The 23,253-nt window shown below is 41.5% G+C and overlaps 2 protein-coding genes across 4 annotated transcripts in view; both read left to right on the forward strand.

The window, feature by feature from the left end:
- Positions 1–5,988, forward strand: part of LOC139657599 (integrin beta-1-like) — a 33,393-nt gene extending 27,405 nt beyond the window's left edge. For both annotated transcript variants that reach the window (XM_071535493.1, XM_071535501.1), the window contains 3 exons: positions 788–1,020; positions 1,847–2,013; positions 5,854–5,988. In XM_071535493.1, coding sequence (XP_071391594.1) covers positions 788–1,020; positions 1,847–2,013; positions 5,854–5,919 — 466 coding nt within the window. In that variant the 3' untranslated portion in view covers positions 5,920–5,988. The remainder of the gene's footprint in view (positions 1–787; positions 1,021–1,846; positions 2,014–5,853) is intronic.
- Positions 5,989–13,443: 7,455 nt separating this feature from the next.
- The window catches only part of LOC139657548 (enhancer of polycomb homolog 1-like), a 30,508-nt gene continuing 20,698 nt past the window's right edge, over positions 13,444–23,253 (forward strand). For both annotated transcript variants that reach the window (XM_071535431.1, XM_071535439.1), the window contains exon 1: positions 13,444–13,863. In XM_071535431.1, coding sequence (XP_071391532.1) covers positions 13,711–13,863 — 153 coding nt within the window. In that variant the 5' untranslated portion in view covers positions 13,444–13,710. The remainder of the gene's footprint in view (positions 13,864–23,253) is intronic.

The following is a 23,253-nucleotide window of genomic DNA, read 5'->3' on the forward strand; positions in this document are numbered from 1 at the left end:
TCCAGAGTGACTTACACCTCAACAACACTCATGGCTTTTGATACATACAGATGGGCATTTGTGGAGGTTGATCCTGTGGCCTTTCAGTTAAAGTAAACTCTCTCTAACCGCTAGGCCACTGTGCCACCAAAAAATAGCAAATGCATATGTGTTTTGCACGTGGTCCCAGTGTGAAACGAACCATTTGAGTATAACACAAGCTACTTTTTTGTATCTTTTCCAGTGTGAACAGACCATAGAGTCTTTTAGATTCTCTCCCATCAGGTTTCCTCTTGAATAATCAGGTTACAGTATGTGCTAAAGCTGAAAAGTAATTGAAAAAAAAATCTAAATCGCAATATGAACTTTTGCGATTTCCTAATCGCAGAGGCTGCAATTAATTTCTTAAGAGAGAGTTGCGTTTTAGAGCTTTTAACTTTTTTAGAGCTGCAGGTAATCTTTAGTCCATGAATCAAGTACAATATTGGTGAAAACCTTTCATCAAACTCAAACTCAGTAACACACTGCTGCACACTGAGATCTATTTTTTTTTTTGCAAAATCACTTTACTTTAAACAATTTTAAAGTTCTAAAAACATGACAAGAAAAACTTGATGATATCCATCGCAGTTGTAATATTCTGTAAAATAATCGCAAATCGATTTTTTTGTCAATATCTTTCATCCCTATTATGTGCCCAGATTGGCGGCACAGTGTTGCTGGAATAGGCTCCAATTAAGAAAATCCACCAATGAGAGTGAACCGACCCCCCCCCCCCCCCCCCCCCCCCCCCCTTCTCTCTCCACAGGGAGTGCGTCCACTGCCGAGCGTTCGAGGCCGGGGAGAAGAAGGACACGTGCGAGCGGGACTGCAGCTACTTCCAGCTGATCAAGGTGAAGGATCGCGACAAGCTGCCCCAGCCCACCGACCAGAGCTTCCCGCTGACGCACTGCAAGGAGCGCGACGCCAACGACTGCTGGTTCTACTACACCTACGCCATCAGGAACGACACCAAGGAGGTCTACGTGGTGGAGATGCTCGGTTAGACAAATATATCCGTTTCTTTCGATTCTAATGCAATATTTGTATTAGATTCCTTATGTGTAATTATTTTTTTTATGTATTATCTCATGTTTCAGTAGAGGGTTATAGCGTCCCGTGGTCTCAATGCTGTTTTTTTCCCCCACCCTACTAAGGTTAAAATTAAACGGGAAACACTAGAAGAGAGTAGTTGTAAAAAAATTTTTTTTATTTTTTGAACATGAAAATGGTGACATTCAAAGGTATGCACAAAATGTTGGCTATTGGCAGCTTCGATCTAAAAATATTGGCTGTGGTATTGGCCTACAGAAACCCAAATCAGTGGAACGTGAATTATTGATCCTGGGTATAGATGGGTGTTGAACATCAGTGCCTGTGGGAACTGTACCATTTTTATATTATACATTTTTTAGATTTTTAGGCATCAAAAGATATTGAAAGGTATCAGAAAGTTTCAAATTAGTAGGTTCCTACAATGAAATCTAGTTTTCTACGAGGGCATGTTTGTGGAGAAAATCAGTTGAGTGTGGTGTATTTTATTTATTGGTCTATTCAGGAAAGAACATGACATGTTAAGATATTGTACTATTACCCTCACATTGTGAAATGTGCTTTCACGTAACAAAAAAGATATCAGGAAAAGATATGGTATTGTTATTGAAAAATCTCCCCTACTTCTGGGGCATTTGGGCAAACTGAGACACCGTTGATGGGCTGTTTTGGACAAATGCTGGTTTGTTAACAATGCTGATGAGTGTTTAGAGTCATAGTTCTTCCTTTCTAGATGACATTTACATTGACATTTCCCCGTGTCTCTGTGTTTCAGAGTGTCCGGCGGGGCCTGACATCATCCCCATCGTGGCGGGTGTGGTGGCGGGCATCGTGCTGATCGGCCTCGCCCTGCTGCTGATCTGGAAGCTGCTCATGATCATCCACGACCGCCGAGAGTTCGCCAAGTTTGAGAAGGAGAAGATGAACGCCAAGTGGGACACGGTGAGTCGCTCGCATCAAAACTACTGGATCAACAAGTGATGGGAACTTACATAGATTAAGAGATAGTGATGCGCACATCGAGATGAGGTGCTGGGCTGGGTCAGTCACAGTAGAAAGGAGTAAAGAGAAACTTCATTCATAAACCCTTTACAGACAGTGTTTTAATCTGATGTGAATTACTATTAAAAAATGAATGAATAGTAAAAACCAAGGAAATATTTGGTAACTGAGTAGTTTTTGGGTAAATTCATGTTCTGCATCGAATAACATTTAGTATAGTTTTAATGTGAACTGTATTGCTCCCTTGAATGTTTTTGCCCAAATTCAGCTTATCTTAGTGTGAGGCTTTACTCTTTTCAACTGAACTAATGATGGTAAAACGGCGGTCATTTCAGCTGTTACATAGCAGATACCTGCTGTAAGACTGGAAGTGTTCACTTGGTGAAATCATCTCTGGCTCAGGGTCTGCAGTTAATCTTCAACAGAGCCTTTTGAAGATATTTTTCACTGTGGGAAAAAATGTGGGGGGGAGGGAAGATAAGATGAAACTTTTTTTGGCGGGGAAAATAGGTCACTGTCGCAGCAAAAGTAACAAGATTCAGGGAAAAGAAAACTATAAGCATGCAAATAGAATATAAAGTAGGCATCAAAACAGTAGAAATGATAGTAAAAAATAGAATATAAATAACTGTGGGGTTATGTAACCGTATGCCACTGACAGTTCCAACACTTTGGACATATTTCTGCCCATTCTCTCTCAAAGGAAAAACAACTGCAACAAATAGATGTGACATTTGTGCACTTTAAGGAAACTCCTCAGCTACTATAAGCCTTTTTAAGTTGAGGGAGACTCAGGGTTGATATACATTATGAAAGGTTTGGGGAAATAATTTTGAGATTTTCCAGATGTTAAAATGTATGGAAAAGCAGAAAATATAAAATAAATGTAGGATTTGAGCACCACATTGCAGGTTGCTTGTGTGTATGCCAGACACGCGTTGATGATATTATAGCCAAAAGTGTAAAAATGATTAGCAGGGGAAAAAATCCAAAAGTTGAAGTGTTGAAACAGAATAGAGATTTATCCCTGAACTGAGTGACTCGTTCAGAGCTTCGTCTCCTTCAGTCTGTCCTGTCCTGGGTCAACCTTGGCTCTGCATGCTGCTCTGTTTAGTCTCCATCCGCTGAGGGAGTGGCCTTCCTCTCGCTGTCAGTGCTGCCACTCACTGTCCACATGGCACTACTGCACCACCATAAAAGGCAATGAAGCAGAGAGGGAGAGGAGGGTGCTGGGTGCTGCTGGGTGCTGGGTGCTGGGTCACCGCTGTTGGAAAGCTCCATAGCAGCTCACTGTTGTCTGGCAGTCACACAGCAACAGCGCTCCAGTTTGGCAGTAGAATGGCTTGATGTGAGGAAGCACAGATTCATCAGTGTTGAGGGAAGTTACTCGTAAAGGCAATTAGTTACTTTAATTTGTGGTAACTGGTGACATTGCAGTGTTACTCTATATTACAAGTAACTTGTTAGGGTACTTTTGCGTTATCCACTTCAAAAATGGCTTGTCCTGCCAATCATTGGTTTAAAATGCAATTAAACAGTAAGCCCATCTCATTTATATCAAGCGCACTTGGATTGCTTTCTTGCTAAATTAAACAGAATGAGAGAAAAATAAAAGTAACTACATTCTGACTGTAACTAATCACAGTTTACAAAAATTGGAAAAACGAATGCATTAAGTTGCAACTTGCCACAAAACAGCTATGAGTAGTGTTACTCCCAACACTGGTCACAGCGATGAAATGTTCAATAAGATGCCATTATATGAGGTCATGTCATTTATTATAACGTGGATATTAGGGAGGGGCAGAGATGGATAGAAACAGAGAGAGAAACAGTGAGAGAAGAAAAAGAAACTAGGTAATAAAAGAGCAAAACCGTAATCATGAGTTACTATAGCACATTATTCCCTGACTCTTCCTGCTCTGCTCTGAACATTTTCCTCCAGTCTTTTGTATTCGTCCTTTCCTCTGCCTTTTTCCTGCCAATCTTCCCTTCACAATCTTTTTCTTTCTCCTGTGTTTTCCCTTCTGTGTTTCCTCTTTTCCCTTGTCGTTCTCCACCGTAGCAAGGGAACCCCATTTACAAGAGTCCCATTAACCAGTTCCAGAATCCCAGCTATGGGAATAAAGGCACCGCCCTATAGGTCAAAGTTTGTATCGCCTGTTGGCTTCCTACTGTTGCATGTGTTTCCCCTCTGCAGGGTCTTCACACTTTGTATGACTAATATTTCCATTCAGGAAAAACTTTGTTGTGTAGAAAAGAAGATCCCAATATTTTGGAGTGATTGTTTTCTTTGAACGGTTGAAAGTGGAAGGTTTGGCATGTTGTGGTGATGTTAGCATGTTTAACAACAAGATACAGAGTTGTACGTTATGTTATATTGCCGTAAAGTATTTTTTCACCACTAAGATCATCGCTAGAGTTTTTGTTTTTGCTATTTTCCTGGAGGTGGTGATGTCATGGTTAAGGAAAAGGGCGATGAACTATGAACTCCAGTTGGTGATATCTATAATGAAGACCAATAATATAAACAAATTAATATAAACAAAGAATTATATGTGAACATTATTTTAGTTTTTAGTTTTTTTCATGTAACTTTGATCACTCTAACACTCCTTACTTCATGTATGCTATGAATTGATATCATCACCGTTTATATCACCTTTTTAAAATGGAAAGAAATCTATTTCACAAATTTAAAGGAGCATAAACTGAGTTTAGCCTCCATTATACAACAGGTAGTTTCAGCCAATCAATCTGATTGGTCAAAGACTCATTCAAACCATAACGATAATAATCCCATAATTCACAGCTAGCCATGCTTTATTGGTTGCTGTTCTAACTCTTGTAGTAAATATGGAGCTAGTTAGTGATCTGTAACTGTTGTGTAAAAGCCATAACAGCGTCAAGGAGGTTGTTTATCCAGTGGTTATGGGACCTTGGTGCTGAGAGACACACTCGCAGGTGTTACTGCTCTTACATCACTGGTAGTTGGTAACCACTACTCACTGGACGGCTTTCTCACTCTGTGTGAACTGAATATAACCGATTTGTGCTGACTCTGCTTTACTGAAAAGCTTTTAAATTGAAATGGCAGATAAAATGGAAGACATGCAGTTCAACTAGTGTTGTCACGTTAACCAAAATACTGCTTCGATACCACTGCGAAAGATTTAATTCAATATTGAACTTTATAAACATTCAGTACTTTCACCATATGTGTCCTGCAAGGTGAAATGTAATTGCAGCATCACCTCCAGAGGGCAAAATGTTGAGATTGGAATAGTTAAAAGAAGAAGAAGAATTGGAATAGACAGAGCGTCAGTCTGGATCTAGACTGCAGCAGTCAGAGTCAAACAGCTGAAAACATGACAGTGTCAAACAGTCCAACACATCTTAAACTGGATCCCAGTTCACTTTAACTGGTTAATAAACTGGTGCCAGGAGTGAAATATGGAACTATTTTGCCTACATAACTGGCAAAAACACCCAATTATCATTAAAACCCTTGTAAAAGCAACAAAGCTGTCTCAAGTCAATGTGGTAACACATTGCTTGATGGTTTTTCTTGTTTGCCGTGCTAGTATTGATATTTTACATATTGAATTTATTATTGGCATCAAAGTCAAAATTCTGGTATCGTGACAACACAAAGTTCAACCGGATTATGGTTTGACGAGTGCTGTGATGTGCTGCTTTTAACCCGATGACTCAGTCAAACCTCCTGAAGAGTTTTACTCACTCTTGTTGTTTTTCTGTCTCTCTTTCTGTGTTTCTCAGGGCGAGAATCCGATCTACAAGAGCGCCGTAACGACCGTCGTCAATCCAAAGTACGAGGGCAAATGATGGAGCTTTCCCTTCATCATGACAACACTGTATGCAAAAGAATCTGGGGTGGGGAGAGGGGGAGGGGGAGGGGGAGGGGGAGGGTGGGTTTTTTAATGCTCTCACTGTTTGTTGTTGTTGTTTTTGTTGTTGTAGTCACCAAATGATAGCAGTGCATTTTTCCACTATTTCAGTATGTTTTACTAACTTGGTTTTTTTTTTTTCCTCTATGCATCATTTGGAAATTGTACAGTCTGTATAAACGTGGGTTTTTATTTTTTATTTTTCTTTCCTCTGCGGAACTTGAGAGAATGTCGTGGACTGATATGTAATTTTTCCGCCGCAGGACTGGCAAGGTAACGGAAAGCCTGGTTGTGCCTTTCATAGAACCATCAAGCCATTAGTGTTTTGTTGAGGGTTGAATTGGATGTCGATGACGGGGCGAGAAACGAAGGGGTCCATTCCAAATCAATATGTAGCCAATTTTGGGGGGAAATTACCACCTGGAATTCTTCAATAATGTCAAAAACTCAAATGATTCTATGGTGAAAAATGTTGCAACTTTGTAAGCAAAGGTGTTAAGATGGTGCAAAACGTTAGTAGTAGCCCGTAATGTGCTTTGCTATGATGTCAGCAATCATTTTGCCCGAGTAGCTGGAGGATCTCTCTTTTTGGAATGAAACTCTTCACATGTAGCGCTAGCCGGCCATGTGAGGCAGCAATGAATTGTGTACAGTTAGTCTTGGATTCTGTGTAAAGCCATATACGTAATCACAGAATAGGGTTGAAGGCGATAGTATGTTTTTCTAAGTGATGTTTTCCATCCGAACAATCAAATGAAATGTATTTTTGTCTAGAAAAGACGTTCTCTTGGGCTGTCTTTCTAGATGAAAGGACGTCAGTGTACAGTAGTATTACTGTTTGGCTCCGGGTTTTAATTGCTTAATTTAAAAGCCAACTCAGGTCCCTAATTCTTCACAGCAATGCCAAATACACATAAGCCTGCCTTATTTGCTAACTAAAATTGCTTGTATTGAAATGCCTTGTTTTACTTGCAGGAACTGAATGGGGAATATTCCCAGCTTGCTTCTTTAAATGTCAGTAATTCTCACTCAGTTCTTCTCTGGTGCCTAGATCAAACTTTTTTTATTTTATCAAACAACGGTGATCACATTTCATCACAAGTCTTTAAAGATCAGTGTTAAGGGAATGAGCTCAGCTCTTCATAGAATTTCCAGTTTTGTAAAGGAAAAAATAAGGTCACACCTGTCACCCTTGTTTTTAAGTGCCTTTTTAATTTCGTCAACACATTCACATTTGCAATTTTTGCTTTTCTGAAATTATTTATTGAAATAAAGACCCAAAACAAATTACCCCAATATTGTTACAGTATGGTTGTGTAATTATTGTCGTGTGGTGATGTCATTCATGTGTTGGTATGTTCAGTGTGTGTCTGCCTAGCTAGCCTCAGAGTAAGAGAAGTACACTTGTTATCAGAAGATCTTTCGCTGGAGCCGATGGGGAAAACTGGAGCAACAACAACCGGAACAAAACACAACTCAACTGCTCCAGCGGAGATGCTCAGTGTTTCTGGATAAAGTAACAAATCCTCCTCATCTTATTTTCCTCCATTCTGCCCACGAAAACAAGACTCCCCCACCTCAGCTTCCATGGTGTTAAATGATTATGTTCATATCAGCTCATGTGTAATTCACAGCTGAAACGACTGGTTATTGCTTCTTGCATTGTCGATAATCCTGACAAACGGGAGCGTCTGAAACTGTGCTGGTTAAATTTGAATTGGTGCTTCGAAAATTTACAATTCCATCTACTGAAATGTTTTCTTACCTAATGTACTCTATGCAGTAATGCCTTTTTTCTGCAGCACAAACACACATTCTATTTTTATCCTCCAAATATACATTCAGTGTTGTAGATCAGAGAGGTGTCTTACAAATCCCTTGCTTCAGAAGGTTTGCTAAATTCTTGCAGAAGCGCTAATAAATATTGTTTTGAAGAAGCTGCTCTTGTAGCCTCTGAGAAGAAGAGGAACCCCAGTTGACTCTACTTAAGGGAAACGAAGAAGAAGATGAACATGATGATGATGATGAGATGACTTTGTTAAGATATGCTTCAGAAAAGATGGATTCTATTTTCCGGTCTATAAAGCCTGAGCAAAACAGCAATGTGCTTTGTTTGTATGATACCTGAGTTTATTTTAGATTTATTTAAGGTGATCTGTGGATGTGTCCTGTAAGCCCACCTTCAGTGTGAAAGAGGGTAAAAAAAAAAAATCTTATAAACTTTGTGTAGCATGTACCTAAAAGGAGAGAGCTTTACCGCAAGGCCTAACAACTGATAGTAAAATAAATAAAAAAAGGAGATAAAATTTGAGATACAAATTCAAACTAAAGATTGGGTAAAAATGGAAACAATGAAAGGTGATAAAAATAGGACAAAACGCCTAATCTTAATCAAACATAAGAAATCAGCAATACGATAAGACAAAATATGAATACAGCCAAGCACAGAGTGAATCTATCACAATATTGCCAGCCAATCACACGGCGTCTCATCCCCTTTGGCGCGTGACGTCATCAACCCACAGGTGATTGGTGGCCCCCGCCGTCCAATCGCAGGCCGTCTCTTACAGCAAAGTTGTTAACCCCCAACAGTAGCACTTTGGGTTTCCACCTCTCTAGTTTCAGCCTGCCTTTACATCGACAGGAAAATAAAGACTTTTCATCGACAGAAAATGCCCTCCCGACGAAGTGGATTAAAAGCAGACAACGAGTCCCCCCGGCTGGATAACGGTTTATCGTTTGTATTTCGTAACTATCATGAAAACAACTGTAGGAGAGCTAGCTCTGGCTAACGTTAATGTTAGTTAGCTCTCTCTCTCTGGCTAGCTACGTCGTGTGTCCTCTTGCCTGGCGTTTTTTTTTTTTTTTTTTTTTTACTTGTGACCTGGAGAATTGTTGACCCATCTTGTTTTAATCCCTGAAGTGTGCTGAATTACCGACTTGGTGAGTATTTCTTGTCATGTTTTAACTTGAATCGTTGGCCGAAAAAAAGGCCCATCGTGAATAGTGTTTCTGGCATCAGATGATTTCATACACGCAATCAAATTCCTGGCTGGTCAGCTGGCTGTAAGTCAGCACTAAAACCACAAGTTCCTAATCACTTTGCCAGCTCCCAAAGCAAGCATATTTCTATATTGATTGGTTTAGTCAAAGTAAATGTTGTCTAGTGTATAATACGAAATTTTGCTCACTATTCCAGCTACGTTAACAGCAAAAAAATACAACACCGGAAACCTCATCTAGCAGGGGGAAAATACGATCTGTGGAAAGCGTAGGTGGCACAGTGGAAGCTTCAGAAACCTTAGTAACACAATTTAACGTTAGGCATTTTCACCATCTCGGCCAGAAAGATAACATTGTTTGATCACAGGCTTGAGGCTGGGTGGCTGAACAGTGCCAGGCAGCGGTGTGGTGTGTCGGGGAACTGCTTGGCCCTGCATGGATCTGGATCCCACAGATCCCTGCATTATCTAACCTGCCTGCCTCCCTCCCCACAGCACCCGTCCGCTCCCTACATGGACTCAGAGGGTGAATACTGTTAGAAATGATACGGCCTTCTTTTAAAGATTAAGTTTATTATCCCTGCACTCAGGGGCAGAGCTGCCTCTTTCTGACTAGTAGTGAGTAGACAGACATTGGCAAATCTTGGCATTTGTTTGAAACCTGCTTGGAGTGCCAGATGGGTGGGGTTCACTACAGCAGGTCGGTTCAGGTAACTTGTAAATCACAGAAAAGTATACTACATTGAATTTCCAATACTTTTCCTTTGATTGTGTAAACTGTATGGCACTAATCGTGTTATACTGTGGGACTAACCCCACCCATCTGGCACTTATGCGGGCTAAAAGAGGTTGACACTTTCTAAGAAGTCTGTTAAGCAGAGCATAGGTCAAGTTCACCAACAACCAAAAGGAGAGAGAAAATCCTCTCCATCTCTCTCGTTAGCTGTTAGTTTATCTCTTTTTGTAGCTTGTCACTTTTACATGATCTTTCTGGACTCCGAGGCCATGACATCTGTACTCCGCACATTTGGCAGCTCTTAATTTAGGCTAGGTGATAAGAGCATCAGATAAACACCTAACATGTAAAATGTGATGTAAATGTTTGCTCCCTGGCTTCATCAAGAATGTTTTATTCCAGCTGTGAAGTGGTATTATACATCTACAGTATTATACAATTTCTAGTTATCTTGTGTAGACAGCCCAATTAAAGGTGGTGTATGCATCATTTTAACATCAATAAATCATGACCATATTGAGACATACAGTATGTAAAATGACAGTAAACAAACAAGACCGTCAAGAAGATTGGCATCCCCTGCCGGCCTCAACGCCGCATTTTTCATTATGAGCCACCAGGTTGGATTTCACAGGGAATCTGCTGGATTGCTAAATGGCACAAAACAGGAAGAGGGCGCTGTTCTCCCAGCGCAAACAGAGCTAAAGCTTTCAGAGTTTCTGGCAAGGGCAGATGAACGAGTGACAGGCCAATGGAGAAATCACTAACAACATGTTTATACTCTTCAGTGAAGTGAAGTGAAGGAGAAAATCTTTGACCAAAGAAAGCTTCCACTGCTCCCACATTCATTCAACTATCCTTTGTTCCAGTGGTTCTCAAACTCCCCAGAGAGTTGTAAGATAATTTTGGGGGTTAGTGAGATGATTTATGGGATAGAAAAAAAACACATTTCTACTATACAGATTGATTATCATGTATAATATTTCTGATTTTTATTTAATCCTCTAGACCTCTAATAAGAAAAATGAAATGACTTGAAAAGGGAAAATAATTTTCTTGGGTGAACTGTTCACCACTCATGCAGCCTGTTGGGATCGTGAGTAGGTATTGCTTAGTTTTAAGGGGTCACAAGCCAAACGATTTGAGAACCGCGGCTTTATGCAACTATCTTCTGTTTTAATCCATTTTCAGCTACTATACTCCAGCACCTGCTGGAAACCAGGTTGGTTGTTCTCTTAAACACTGACACTAACAATACTGCTGGGATAGAGGCTACCAGTCATCTCAACCATGGTCTCATTTTCTTATGGTAATTATACCAAAGTATCACAGTTAATTTGAGAATGACATATTGATGTTTAAAAATGCAACATGTAGCACCTTTAAAGTAACCTTCATAATAATTTCCTTCACAAAGCACAACTACAAGGCGCAAACCTCTGCCAACACTGAACAGTTCTCCAACTTGCAAAGCTTCTTTGTTTATCGTTTGTCTTCTGGATTTGATTTTCTGACATAATGGCATGTGAATGCAACGCTGTTTAGCAGCTGACTTGGAAGTCCCAGATGTTGGACTTTCCCACCAGCACTGGAACACAGCATAATGTTAAAAGAAAAGATTATCACCACCAAAATCTAATCAACTGGTCCATGGCCCAAGGGCTATATGTCCAACGCATTTCATCTAAATCAGTTTGTAACTTTTTTTTTTTAGATATTCTGTTGTCAAACAGGTGTGAAAACATAACCACCTTCCAACTTTGTTTGTGGAGGTAATAAATGTAGAAAAACTAATTTTGGTCGACTGTTATTTCTCTAAAGCTAATTTGTTTGTAAACTGAGAAGTGAGATTGTTTCCATGTCCCTTGGGTTTCACCTGCACCTGTGTCTCACCTGCACAAATTAGGCTAGTCATTTGGTTTTATCTTTTTCTGTAACTGAATTGTTGTGATGTGTTTTTTGTTTAAACCACAGTGTTAAACTAGACTATCACAAAGTATGGCATTTTGATTAAATGTCCTGGTGCTCTTTCCTTGTGAATGTGCTCTCAGGTCGTCATGAGACGGTCACAGAACTTTATGATGGAAAGCAAAGAGAAGAAGCTTCAGTTCCTCTGGGTGGATCCTGGCTAAACCCAATGTCGTCACCAGGTAAGATGCCTTCATGCTTTCTAAAATTGTATTCTGAGCTTGATGCATATTGTTTGTTAAAGGTCTAGCTCTGTTGGGCTCTTAGGGTGAAGTATCCTCTAATTACTGACCCTAGATCAGTCCTCCACCCCCCCAAATCCATGGGGATATGGCAAAAGCTGATCCCAAATCAGTTTGGAACAACTTAAGCCTGCAGTTCAGTGAGATAAGCATGGTACTAACATTGTCATGGTTAGGTATTTGACTCCACTGGGCTCACCTATATTAAAACATGTATGCGCTCATGGTGCCGTAACATGTTTTGGATAAAAAAGTCCACCAGATGACGTCTGCAGGATGTTCTGTCTAAACTCTCATCCGTCACTCTGTGTGATGCTTCGCCTGTCAGACCAGAAGAGGGCGACGTTGTTCACAAGCTGAACATGTTCCCATGAAGCATTTCATCTGGAATAAACATTCTTTATTGTGGGCTGCTTGGAATAATAGGATCAAAAGTAATGGGCTTTAAGTTGAATAGATTTTAATTGTTCTTTCAGGCCTATTGGCAGGAACAGTTAACTGTTTGATAGTTGAAGCATTGGCCTGTGACGGAAAATGTTTTATTTGCAACTCTGATCCTCTGATTTTCTTCCTCCAGTTTTAACACACACTGAAGAATAAAACCAACTAACTTAATAGAATGCTTAATACAATATGAATTACCGCTCTACTAAAATTGGCAATTATTTTATATTCACAGAGGATGTTTCTTATCTCTGGTTTTTGACAAATTATTTGTAGGCTTTTTTTTTGCTTGAGGTATTTTAGGGTATATATATTTGGGTAGCCTTTTATTGAACCAGGGGACACTCATATTGACATTATGAAAGGGAAAACTTTAATTAAAAACAGCATGGGGTATTTAATATAAACATAGATTTCTTAATGTTGTCCTGTCAATCATCCTCAAGCATAATAATGGACAACACCGAAGTTTAGCAAATAATGCCTTTGCCAGTGTGGCAAATTCTGTACTTTTTTGCTGCTTTTTTTATTGTTATTAGTCATTCAAAATATTGCTGTGAAATTTTAAACATTTAGGGTTACTTGCACACACTTTCATGACCTTAATTCAACTCTAACTTTATATTTTTTTCTTTATTTGTATATTTTTATTAATCATATTTGTATGTATTTTATTAATTTAGATGTTCTTATTTCTATTAATTTAATATCTATATCTTTGTATTCTTATAATTTATCTATTTATGTTTTATTTAATTTACATGAATTGGTTTTGATTTTATTTTGTTAATTTCAGTTGTTTTTTTTTATATTAAGATTATTTCTAGTAATTTAAATGTATTTTATTTATTATTTTTATTCATATATTTCTATATTTATTTGCTTAATTTATATTTCGGGCATGCCTGATGTTTATTTCAATAATTTATTTGTATGTGTGGAAAGGAGTTCGTTTGCAAGAGATGCCCCCTTCCCCCCACCGTCGCGAACGCGCAAGCGCTCGGGACCGTGTGGGAATGGTCGGTCCGCGAGCTGGGGGTTGGACCGCTACGAGCGAAACGGAGCAAAAGAGTTTTAAATGTCCGCCATGTTGTCCATGGCGCACTGAACCAGCGGTAGGGAGCGGAGCGTCGGAAAAAAATAGTCCGAGAGAGAGCGACCAAGATCCGGGCCTTCCCCCGGCTCCGTTGGCGACGCCCTAAATCCAAGCTACAACCAGTCGAACGTTAGAATTGAGAATAACCGCACAGAAACATCCATGAAAGCTCCACTCGGTACCGTTGTGAATATTAGGAGATCGGATAGATTTATATTGCATCTCGAATTGTGAAAAAAGAATGAGTAAATTGTCGTTTCGGGCACGGGCGCTGGACGCTTCCAAGCCACTACCCGTCTTCCGTTGTGAGGATTTACCCGACCTACACGAATATGCATCCATTAACCGGGCAGTGCCGCAGATGCCTACGGGGATGGAGAAAGAAGAGGAATCGGTATGCTTTAACCGTTAAAAAAATCTGCAATAAACGCTTTTCTTAATTCCTTATTTTTACATGATAAGAGGTGTCCCTCTTTTTTTTCTGCGCAAGCTTTCACAAAATGGCGGCCAATTTTCTCACCAGAAACACGACGGAATTCTGGTGTAAATGGCATATATGGGTGAACTTGGACGTCTGTTTGGGTGAAGCGGGGATGCATTGTCTCATTATTGGATAAAATTGCCCGGTTTGAACGGTTTGTTTATGCGTGAGATGATTTTCAGAGTACAAAGGAGTCATGTGACTTTTGCGATTCCGACATTTTGTCTTGTCTGTCAGGATGGGGCCTTGTGTTGGCGTAATTGCGAAGGACCAGGGCAAGGGGGAGCTAGTGATTTCAAATTACATGTGGCATCAGACCAGACAGAAATGTCAACACTGCTGCCATGCATTGGGGAAAACTGCATCTTAGTCATCTTGAACGGGATACAGTGTGTGTGTGTTTGCACTTGGTGTGTGTGTGTCTGTGTGTGGGTTGACATTGTAACATGATGATGTGATTTGCAGTATTGCAGGTTCCCACGGTTCAGCTACACTTGGATGTCAACACTGTCATGTCATGAAATGTGATTGTTGCCATACGACACTGAAGTCGCTCAAGTTACCTGTATGGAGGAAGGAGGTTGTAGTCCTGCATTGTATATTTAATGCAGCTGTTGTTATAGCTCCAACTAAAACTATTGCTTTGAATAGTAAAAGCACAGGATTCATCATTCTGCTTGCCGAGCTGTCAGACTGATGTTACCTCACCTCCCAGCCTGACAGCACTAGCCTAAATATATATATATAATGTGTTAACCCATGCTGCCATGTCAGACAGGCGTCTTTCTAGTTTCCCAGTGTTGACATTCACTTCTGACTGAATTGTGGTCATGCTGCTGCCCTTCTCTTTTCCAGGGAGGGAAATTAACCCCTTCCACCTGCCCAGTTTTCCCAGTGCTAGTCGATTTTTGGCAGTTGGCTGATTTGACTACTCTGCCCCACTTTGGCACTTAACCAGCCATTGTTTGGAGGTCCCATTTACTATTCTCATATGGCAGGTGAAATAGTGGAAGTGTGTGGGGGACGGTTTGAGGATGCACCAGCCACTGTGGCAGGTGCAGGTGGACTGTTTTTGTTTTTTTTCCTGCAATGGATTATGTAGCGTCCCACAGCCACAATCTATAGAGGATTGCCTTGTAGACTAGATGCACATGCTGAGAATTTAAGTGCATTTTTGTTCCATTTTGACGTTTAATTTATTTGACAGCAGGGTGGCGAAGTGACTGCCTTCACCTGGAGGACCCAGGTCCATATCCAGGGATGCAGTTTTGCAGCTGACCCAGCAATCTGACATTTGTGTGAATGGGGAATTTCCCTAGAGGGATCCTTGAAGTGTGTTATTATTCAGTGTATCCATATTGGGGCCACGCTGCCGCCTTCTCTCCTGGAGGCCCGGTGTCAGAGGTTCAGTGTGTCAGATGGCACAGCAGGCTGGCAGACCAGCGGCACGTGGCGCTCAGGAGGAGCTCAGGGCAGAGGAGGGGGGGGGGGGGGGGGGCTGTCACTTCAAAGTCTCCGCTCCGCTCAGCTGGAGTGCTTGGTTATGTAACAGCTATATTATCATAAGAGGTAGGCCAAGGCCCGCCGCATGCCGACTGCTGAGGGGGTTTGAGCGGTCTATTTTGAATTTCTACGTCACAGATGAAGATGTGTTGGATGGCAAAGAGGAATATGCTCTTAATTGTTGTTTTTGTCGGATATAGCGTAACCCAGGGATAGGCAATGTGCCATGGAGTGCCGAGAGAATGCATGATTTTTTTATTGCATCCAAAGATTACACCACCTGATTTCACCTGATCAGTTCCTCCTCTCTGTCAGCAAAGTCAGCTGCTTTAGTGTTTGGTTGGAGTGAAAATGTGCATACTGTCGGCACGCCATGACACATGGAGGCTATCAGTACTTTAAGTATAGTGATGGTGTTTTATGATACCATCAGTGCATATATTTTTAGTGTGGGTGGCCCCAGTGGGTATCAAACCCCCATCTACCCATTGAGCTGCACAGACAACTTTTACTAAATTTGATTTCTTCAGCAGTCTTGCAGTGTTCGAAGTTCTTGGAAAGCATTCGGTTATCTTAAGCCCAGTCCAGCCTTGCACATGCTTCCTCTGCCGCCACCTCGACCACATTTGACTTCCCACACCGTGTTCAGTGGTCCGCAGAGGAAAAATGCGGTGTCCCCCGTACTTCCTGTCTGTCTGGTAATGGAGCACTTTAAACGGTGAGCTGTTGAACTCAGACCACAGAGCCAGCTGTAGGTTTAGGCCTTTCTGTAAGCTACATTTAACTCCAGTCGTTTTTAGCATTTACCAAGCGCAAGACTGCAGGCTTACTTTCTTTGTTGCTGCTGGACTCGGGTTTCATAAATCATAGCTTAGTCCAGTGTATGGTTTTGTAATTTATAGGCTGTGTGCATGCATCACGGCTTGACTGAAGAGCTATAGTTGCTGAAACCCTCTCGGCACGTGCAGCTTGTTTGTGTTGGGCCAGACACTTTGTCTTGTGTTTACGTTTGGGTGAAAGCGAGGTCAGTGTCTGCGGCCCCGGTGGGAACCCACAGGCATCTGTTGTGTTTGCCGCTGGGCCAGACAGTGATCTTGTACCTATGCGCACACACACACACACACGCAGGCCACCAGTTTCTCACTGTGTGACCTCGCTGGGTTGGAATGTGGGGCATGTCACCTGTCCAAAGTCTCTGCAGCTCAGAAAGAGTGAAATTGAAAGTTTTGTAGCAGCCACTTCCCCTTTTTTTTCCCCCCCTCTCCTAACATTTTTTGTGTTGACCTATACATGGGCAGCATGGGAAATTAACACCAGCCACCAGTCAAGTGATTGGGTCGACTCTGCCAGATGGGCAAGCATCAGCTGGAAAAAGAGTGAGAATGGAATTGGATTTTGGAATTGACCAGTGGACAATAAACTATCTTGCCTGCTTATATTTAATCAGTTTCACTCCCTTTTTTATGCAATAGTAGGTGTGCACTTGAGAAACAAACTTGTTTGCACAGTAGACAGCCACATTAATTATTTTACCACCCTATATATTTTCTGGGATGTAAAGGAAACTCTAATCTATGGTTTGTTACCTGACAAAGTGCCCAGGAGAACCTACCAGCCACAGCCAAAAACACAGGCTGATGGCTGCTCTTAATTTTACCCCATTTAAACTTTGTGTAGCAGAATCAACCTCTCCCACGCAGGGCACGAAACCAGTCTTCCACTGCTGCAGCTCTGCATCCCTCGACAGCCCGACCAAGCTGTCCCCTGTGGCTGTCCATCATGTTAAGTGGTATTTACAGTGTCTGGGACAGTAGCTGTCAGAGGCGAGACTGGAGGAGGATGAGGATGCTCTGGCTGCCTCAGCAGACTTGACAGTGATCGATACAGTCATTTAAAAGGCTATTTCTGGAACGTGTGCGAGAGGGAGAGCGAGACCGGCCGAGAGAGAGAGAGTGTGTGTATGAGGGCATCTGCTCATGGTCTGTATTCTGACCATTCACCTCAATCTAACTCCATTTATTTTCAGGCAAATAGCCATGGCCAGGAAAGTAAACAAACGCAGCGCTTGATTAGGTTTGGCAGCAAAAGCATTTTCGCTCAAGGCTGTTGGGTTTTATGAGTTTTTCCTCATTGTGTAGAGAGGCCGGAGGAAGTTGACGTGGGGGTTTAGGCACTCGCCAGGGGAATGATTCAGTGGGAGCTGGATAGGAACTTGGAACGTTATGCAACCGCACATGCGCAGAGGGGGATCAGGGCGAATGCTTCAGATGGGTTTAATGTGGAAGGAGAGTTTTTGAGTTTTCGTGTGTGGACGCCTTAGGGCAGCTCTGAGAATGAAATTGAAAGGCTTGTCCGCAGCAGCGTTTTCAGCTTTAAGGGAGTAGCAGCATCCTCCGTTCAGTACAGAACAGTGGAGCATATGGCACTGTAAACTTTGAGTACTGGAGACTGCCTCGAGAACAATACACTGCATAAAATACTGCTGGCCACATACAAGTCTAAACGGAGTATTGTAGGACCTCAGTACCATAGACTTTGAATATTGAAGACCATAAGACTACATGGAACACTGTAGTCAAATGCTGGTAAATTTTAGTGGCTGTCAACTTTACTTTCCTTTGGCAGGTAACATCCCATCTCTTTTAGGTCCAGTCCTGTTTATTTGACTGGTGAAATAGTGGAGTGACTTGTCAATTCTGGCATCCACCAGCCTCTGTGGCCAATAGATGGACTGTGGACTACATGAAATGCTAAAGACCATATGAAATACTTTAGACTGCATGGAAAAGAGTAGACCAGTGCTCTCTGTCTTACAGGTATTTGGATCATCCCTGACCCCAATGAAGTCACTATAGCATTGAGAAGTTAACACTATGATAAAGGCCCATATAGATCTGTGTTCATCCATTTTGCCAAATGTCTCTCTGTTTTAGAAGCAGCAGACCGTCTGTGGTTTGAGTTTTCGAGAGACGAAAACAATGTTGCCAGTCTCTGCTGTCCTGCTGGCCATCCGGCACCGGCACATAACGGTGTTACCACACCAGGGGCAGCTTACATTAAAACCAAATCCTCCTTATATTGAGAATTAAGCTGAAATGACATGTAAAAGTAGTTTCTATAAAAGCTATAGCATATTGGTATGGTCGGACTGTTCCACTGCATCCCGGGTGCTATCACCAGTCCCCAGACCTGAGTTTGAGAATGTTGCATGTATAATGTATATTTTTAACTGAGGATGTCCAGACTTTCAACCCTGGTTTTATGGAGGACGGCGGTAGCCTAGAGCAGTGATTCTAAACCTTTTTCCATATCAAGGACCCCTAATTTATTCCACATTAGAGCCACAGACCCCATTTGATGAGATTGTGTCTCTTGGACCTAAACCTGAAAATATGTTTTTTTGTTAGATATGATTTTATCCAGAAATCTGTATTGTAGGAAGAGAAATATCAGTGAAACTATATATGAGCAAAATAGTCATTCTTCTACATTCTCTAATTGTGTTAACTTGAAATAATGCTGAAGTTTAACAATTCATCAATTTGCTGGGGACTCCCTGGAACCCCCTCAAGGACCCCTGGTGGTCCCCGGACCCCACGTTGAGAACCGCTGGCCTAGAGGTTAGACAAACAGGCTTATGATTAGAAGGTTGCTGATTCAAAATCACAAAACAGCTAGGAAAATCTCAGTGCGAACGTTGATTGAGAACCTCTCCTCATCTCTAGACCATACTTTGGAGATGCCCCTTGAGCAAGGCACTTAACCCCCATCTGGTCCAGTGGAGTTTCTCAGTTGCCAGCAGTGACTGTGACTGTGGTTGTGCTGAGTGAATGTGAAGCAGGGCGTTGCAGGAAAAAGGGCATGCACACTCAGTCAACCTTCTCTAGAAAAATAAATGCTTGCTTATGAGTAGGTGCTAGTGGTTAGTCCACTGTGGATTAGCCTAGCTCCTGTGGTCTTCACTGTGGAGCGCTCGGTCCAGCACGAAAACACTGTAGACCACAGACCGCAACGTTGTCTGTTATTCTTTGTGAGGGAAATGATATTGAATGGAAGCAGTTCTGTATTTTGCTGACCCTACTTTGGGAACCATGGGTCGAGGGGGGTCCAACGAATTTCCTCTAGAGCAACCAGTATCTCAAAGAGGGTAGTAGGAAATCTTCTCACAGACTTTCAAATGCTGAAATTGTTCAGCAGCTGTACTGATTTTGCAATTTTGCACCCCAGGATTACAGTGTTGCTGTAGTCCGTGGCCTTCTTTTAAAGTAGTTTTTCCTATTAGAAATGTCAGAATTACAATCGCATGTTGTGTGCCAAGTGCAATAAATGTAATGGAATTTTTCTTGGTGGCACTGGTGCAGAAACAGAGAACATAGTACATACTGAAGCACATGGACTACAATCTTACAAACAGTGCAGAGTGGACAGATTAAGACATGCTGTGTGTGTCCAACAGTGCAGTGTAATTTACACTGACTAGAATGAGATGCGTCAAATAATTTTAAGAGCATTGGAAAAGCTACTGTATTTCCCAGCCAACACAGTGACAGGTTGGCCTATAGTAGTGACAGCAGAGACGGCCTAATATTAAAGGCCCATGTTGGTGACTTTAAAATCCAGTTTGTTCTGTTGGCAAATCACCTTAAAAGTGCAATAAATTCACTAAAAACGTCTTTACCTTTTCCACATATAAAAGTATGTATCATTTCCACAACTGAGCTTTGACAAGTTGACAGCCAATCACACACTGGGGTGACAACGTGTGTATATTGTAACCTGTGTTGGACAGTTGCTAGCATGAGAGTGGATGCAGACATATGATCAGTATGAAACACTACCTGTGGACTTGGGGGAAGAAGAAAAAAGCGAAGGCTTTTTGCAGATAATTGCTAATTTGAGTTGATTGAAAGAATGGCATCAGGTGTCAACCTAGCAAACTTGGCAAACTCCAGAGTGTTGAGTGAAATTTCAGACTGCAGTCTCTCTGGAAATACACACTACATAGGAATGCTGGATCTAAACGGAGCAGTCCGATAATGAAATACCAAAGTTCATTGTAAATTTTCCCCTTGGGCTTTGTACAGGTTGACACCCTGCTATTATACAACAGCGACTGTCTGCCATGTTTGACTAGTGATTTTTGGCAGCACACAAGAACCTAAGCCTCTCACAAATAAATATGTAGCCTGCAGTCACAACAGACAGGTTGCACTTCCACCATGAGAACGAGGCTGGTGCTTGACATAAAATACGTCAAACTGATTGTTATTGCCCCCTGTTTTTTCTACTGTGCCTCAAATCAAAGATGAAATGAAATTTAACATTGTTATACTATAATCAGCGACCATGCGTATTGAGTTTCCTCTTAATACATTTGAGCCACGGGAGCCTTGTGTACGAATCTGCACATAGTTTGCAGCAACATAAATACATTAGATCGTGATCGTGGCGTTTCACTCACTCATTCACTTACACAAACGTACACTCACGCTGACTCATTCGCTCGCACTCGCTCTGTCTACCTCCCACAGGCAGAGATATTCTCTCTCTCTCTGGCTCCCCCCCACCCCCACCCCCCCACCCTTGTGTCTCCGACCGCCGCAGGGAAAACCATAAACACACACATTCTCTCCAGAGAGCTGCCGTACGAGTCCGGCAGCACGCTGCCTTGTTGACAGACTGCCTGCCAGTGGCACAGTGCCCGGCTCTGGGCCAAAGGCTCTGCTACTACTACGACTGACTAGGACTGTTCAGACAAGCGGCCAGCCATGTAGTCAGCCAGCCAGCCAGCCAGCCAGCCAGTTAGTCAGCCTGCCTTCCTTCCGGCACATTCCCCCCCTACAGGCTTGGCAGGCTCTCATCACACTTGTGGCGGATAGATAAGGCCAACTGACTGATTTAACCGGCAGAGCCAAAGGACAATGTCAAGGTTTCCTTTGTATTTGTTATGTAGCCATGGTGGTGATGGGGTGGTAAATGTTTAATTTTGGTTCTAGTGTAGGTTGTAGCACTGAAACTGTGCTTTAAAATGTCATGTTTATTTAGTATATTAAATGATTAACTGGTGGAAAGATGAAAACTAGGGTGGCACGGTTGTGACAAAAATTATAATTCTGATTGTTTTATTGTGGTCTTTATTTACAAAATTCAAATAATTACTACTTGATTACTACTTACTTAGCTACAACCCTAATGCAAACCGTGCAGAGAATCTGTCCTTGTTTGTTGTTATCTGGTGTAAAACCAAACCATCTCCGAATGACAGTTAATGCATTTTTAGGAAACAAAACAACATTTTTATGTTCAGACTCTGGGAGAAAGATTGTCCACTCTGACACTGGGTCAAGCCGTTCTTTTCCGCTTTGTTCGTTGCTACATTTTTCCAAAGATGGTCTATGTAAGGAGCTGCCTGCCTCTCCATGTGAACTTTTGTTTTGGTCATATGGGCGCATGTTGCACATCCAAAGGTTGATATACCACACAGGGACTTTCAGGGAAATTGAAAATATATAACAAATAGCCTATATCACTGAGTTCCACGATTATTAATTGTGGATAATGTTGTTGTATGATAATCTACTTAAAAAAAAAACTCTAAACACCAGATGTACTGGTGTTAATGGGAATTTGAAGTAAATCACACATCAAAACACTGATCTGGGCTTAGGATATAGGCTAGGCTGAAGTTTACAGCTTTTGGGTTTTATTTTTTGTGTCCTGTTCAATTACTCGGGGTCTGTTGCTTGACTTGTTAGGTGTAAGGCGATTTACCACTGTAAAATGAATATACTGCAGATGAACCACCGACTGTTTTCAGATGCTTCTGATTCTCATGGCAGTCGTGTTTGTTCCTCTAGCTTCAGATTGTTTTTCAGAGACTGTTATGAGGGCTGGTTGTCAAGTGTTCCCTGTTGTGTAACTGGATACAGGACTCGTCAGTTTCCTCACGCAACTTGATTTGCAGGTGTACACTTGGCTTCTGTGTAAATGAGTCAGCGTGTTGTTTACCCCCAGCTTGGCAAATTTTCCCAGGCTTTCTATCATGTGTCAAGTGTAAAGCACGGGCTAGTTTTTGTTTTGTTCTAATTACTTTTGCAAATGGCTCTTTTGACTATTGTCAGTTGTTGGAACAGTTTCTTGCACCATTTTAATTTGCTGTATGTGAAGATGGCAGCCATTTGCTGTTGTTGGGGATATCCAGTATTGACAAAACATCTTATTCATAGTATTCTGTTACATTACCACACTGCCATCTTGGTAGGAAAATAACAGGTGATTGTCATTTGATTGTAATCACCTGCTAATTTATTACAAATACTGCCAATGAGTTGTGTGTACTGTAAAGCGCCATATTGGTAGGAAATGCATGTGACATCATGGGAATACTATGAATTGTGAATAATTCGACAGAAAAGGTGATTGCTATGTGAGTTGCAATTAAGTACTTTTTTAAATCCTAGATTGAAGCTTGGTCTATATTACCTTTACTGATGTGGTGCTTGACAACAGTAGTACAAAGGGACTATCTCCATCTGGACATCAGGCCAGTCACCTCACGTTAGAAATGTCTGTGATTGAGGGATATATGTCTGACAGACACTTCTCATTGTCACCACTTATTGATTGCCTGTTTAATAAAAATGAATTTGAAAAAACTGCCATATTGCAGCCTTTGTCCAGCAGCTAGTTTTCACTATTTTACCATAGGAATAGAATAGAAATTCCAGATGATTGAGATCCAAATGATAGACTGGACGGATTACCGACCGCTGACAAAATTGATGAGCATTTGACTGGTGG

The sequence above is a fragment of the Centroberyx affinis genome, unplaced genomic scaffold, assembly GCF_046629955.1.
Source record: "Centroberyx affinis isolate AG114_WGS23_722 - 3 ecotype Tasmania unplaced genomic scaffold, CSIRO-AGI_Caff_v1 ptg000177l_1, whole genome shotgun sequence".
NCBI lineage: Eukaryota > Metazoa > Chordata > Actinopteri > Beryciformes > Berycidae > Centroberyx > Centroberyx affinis.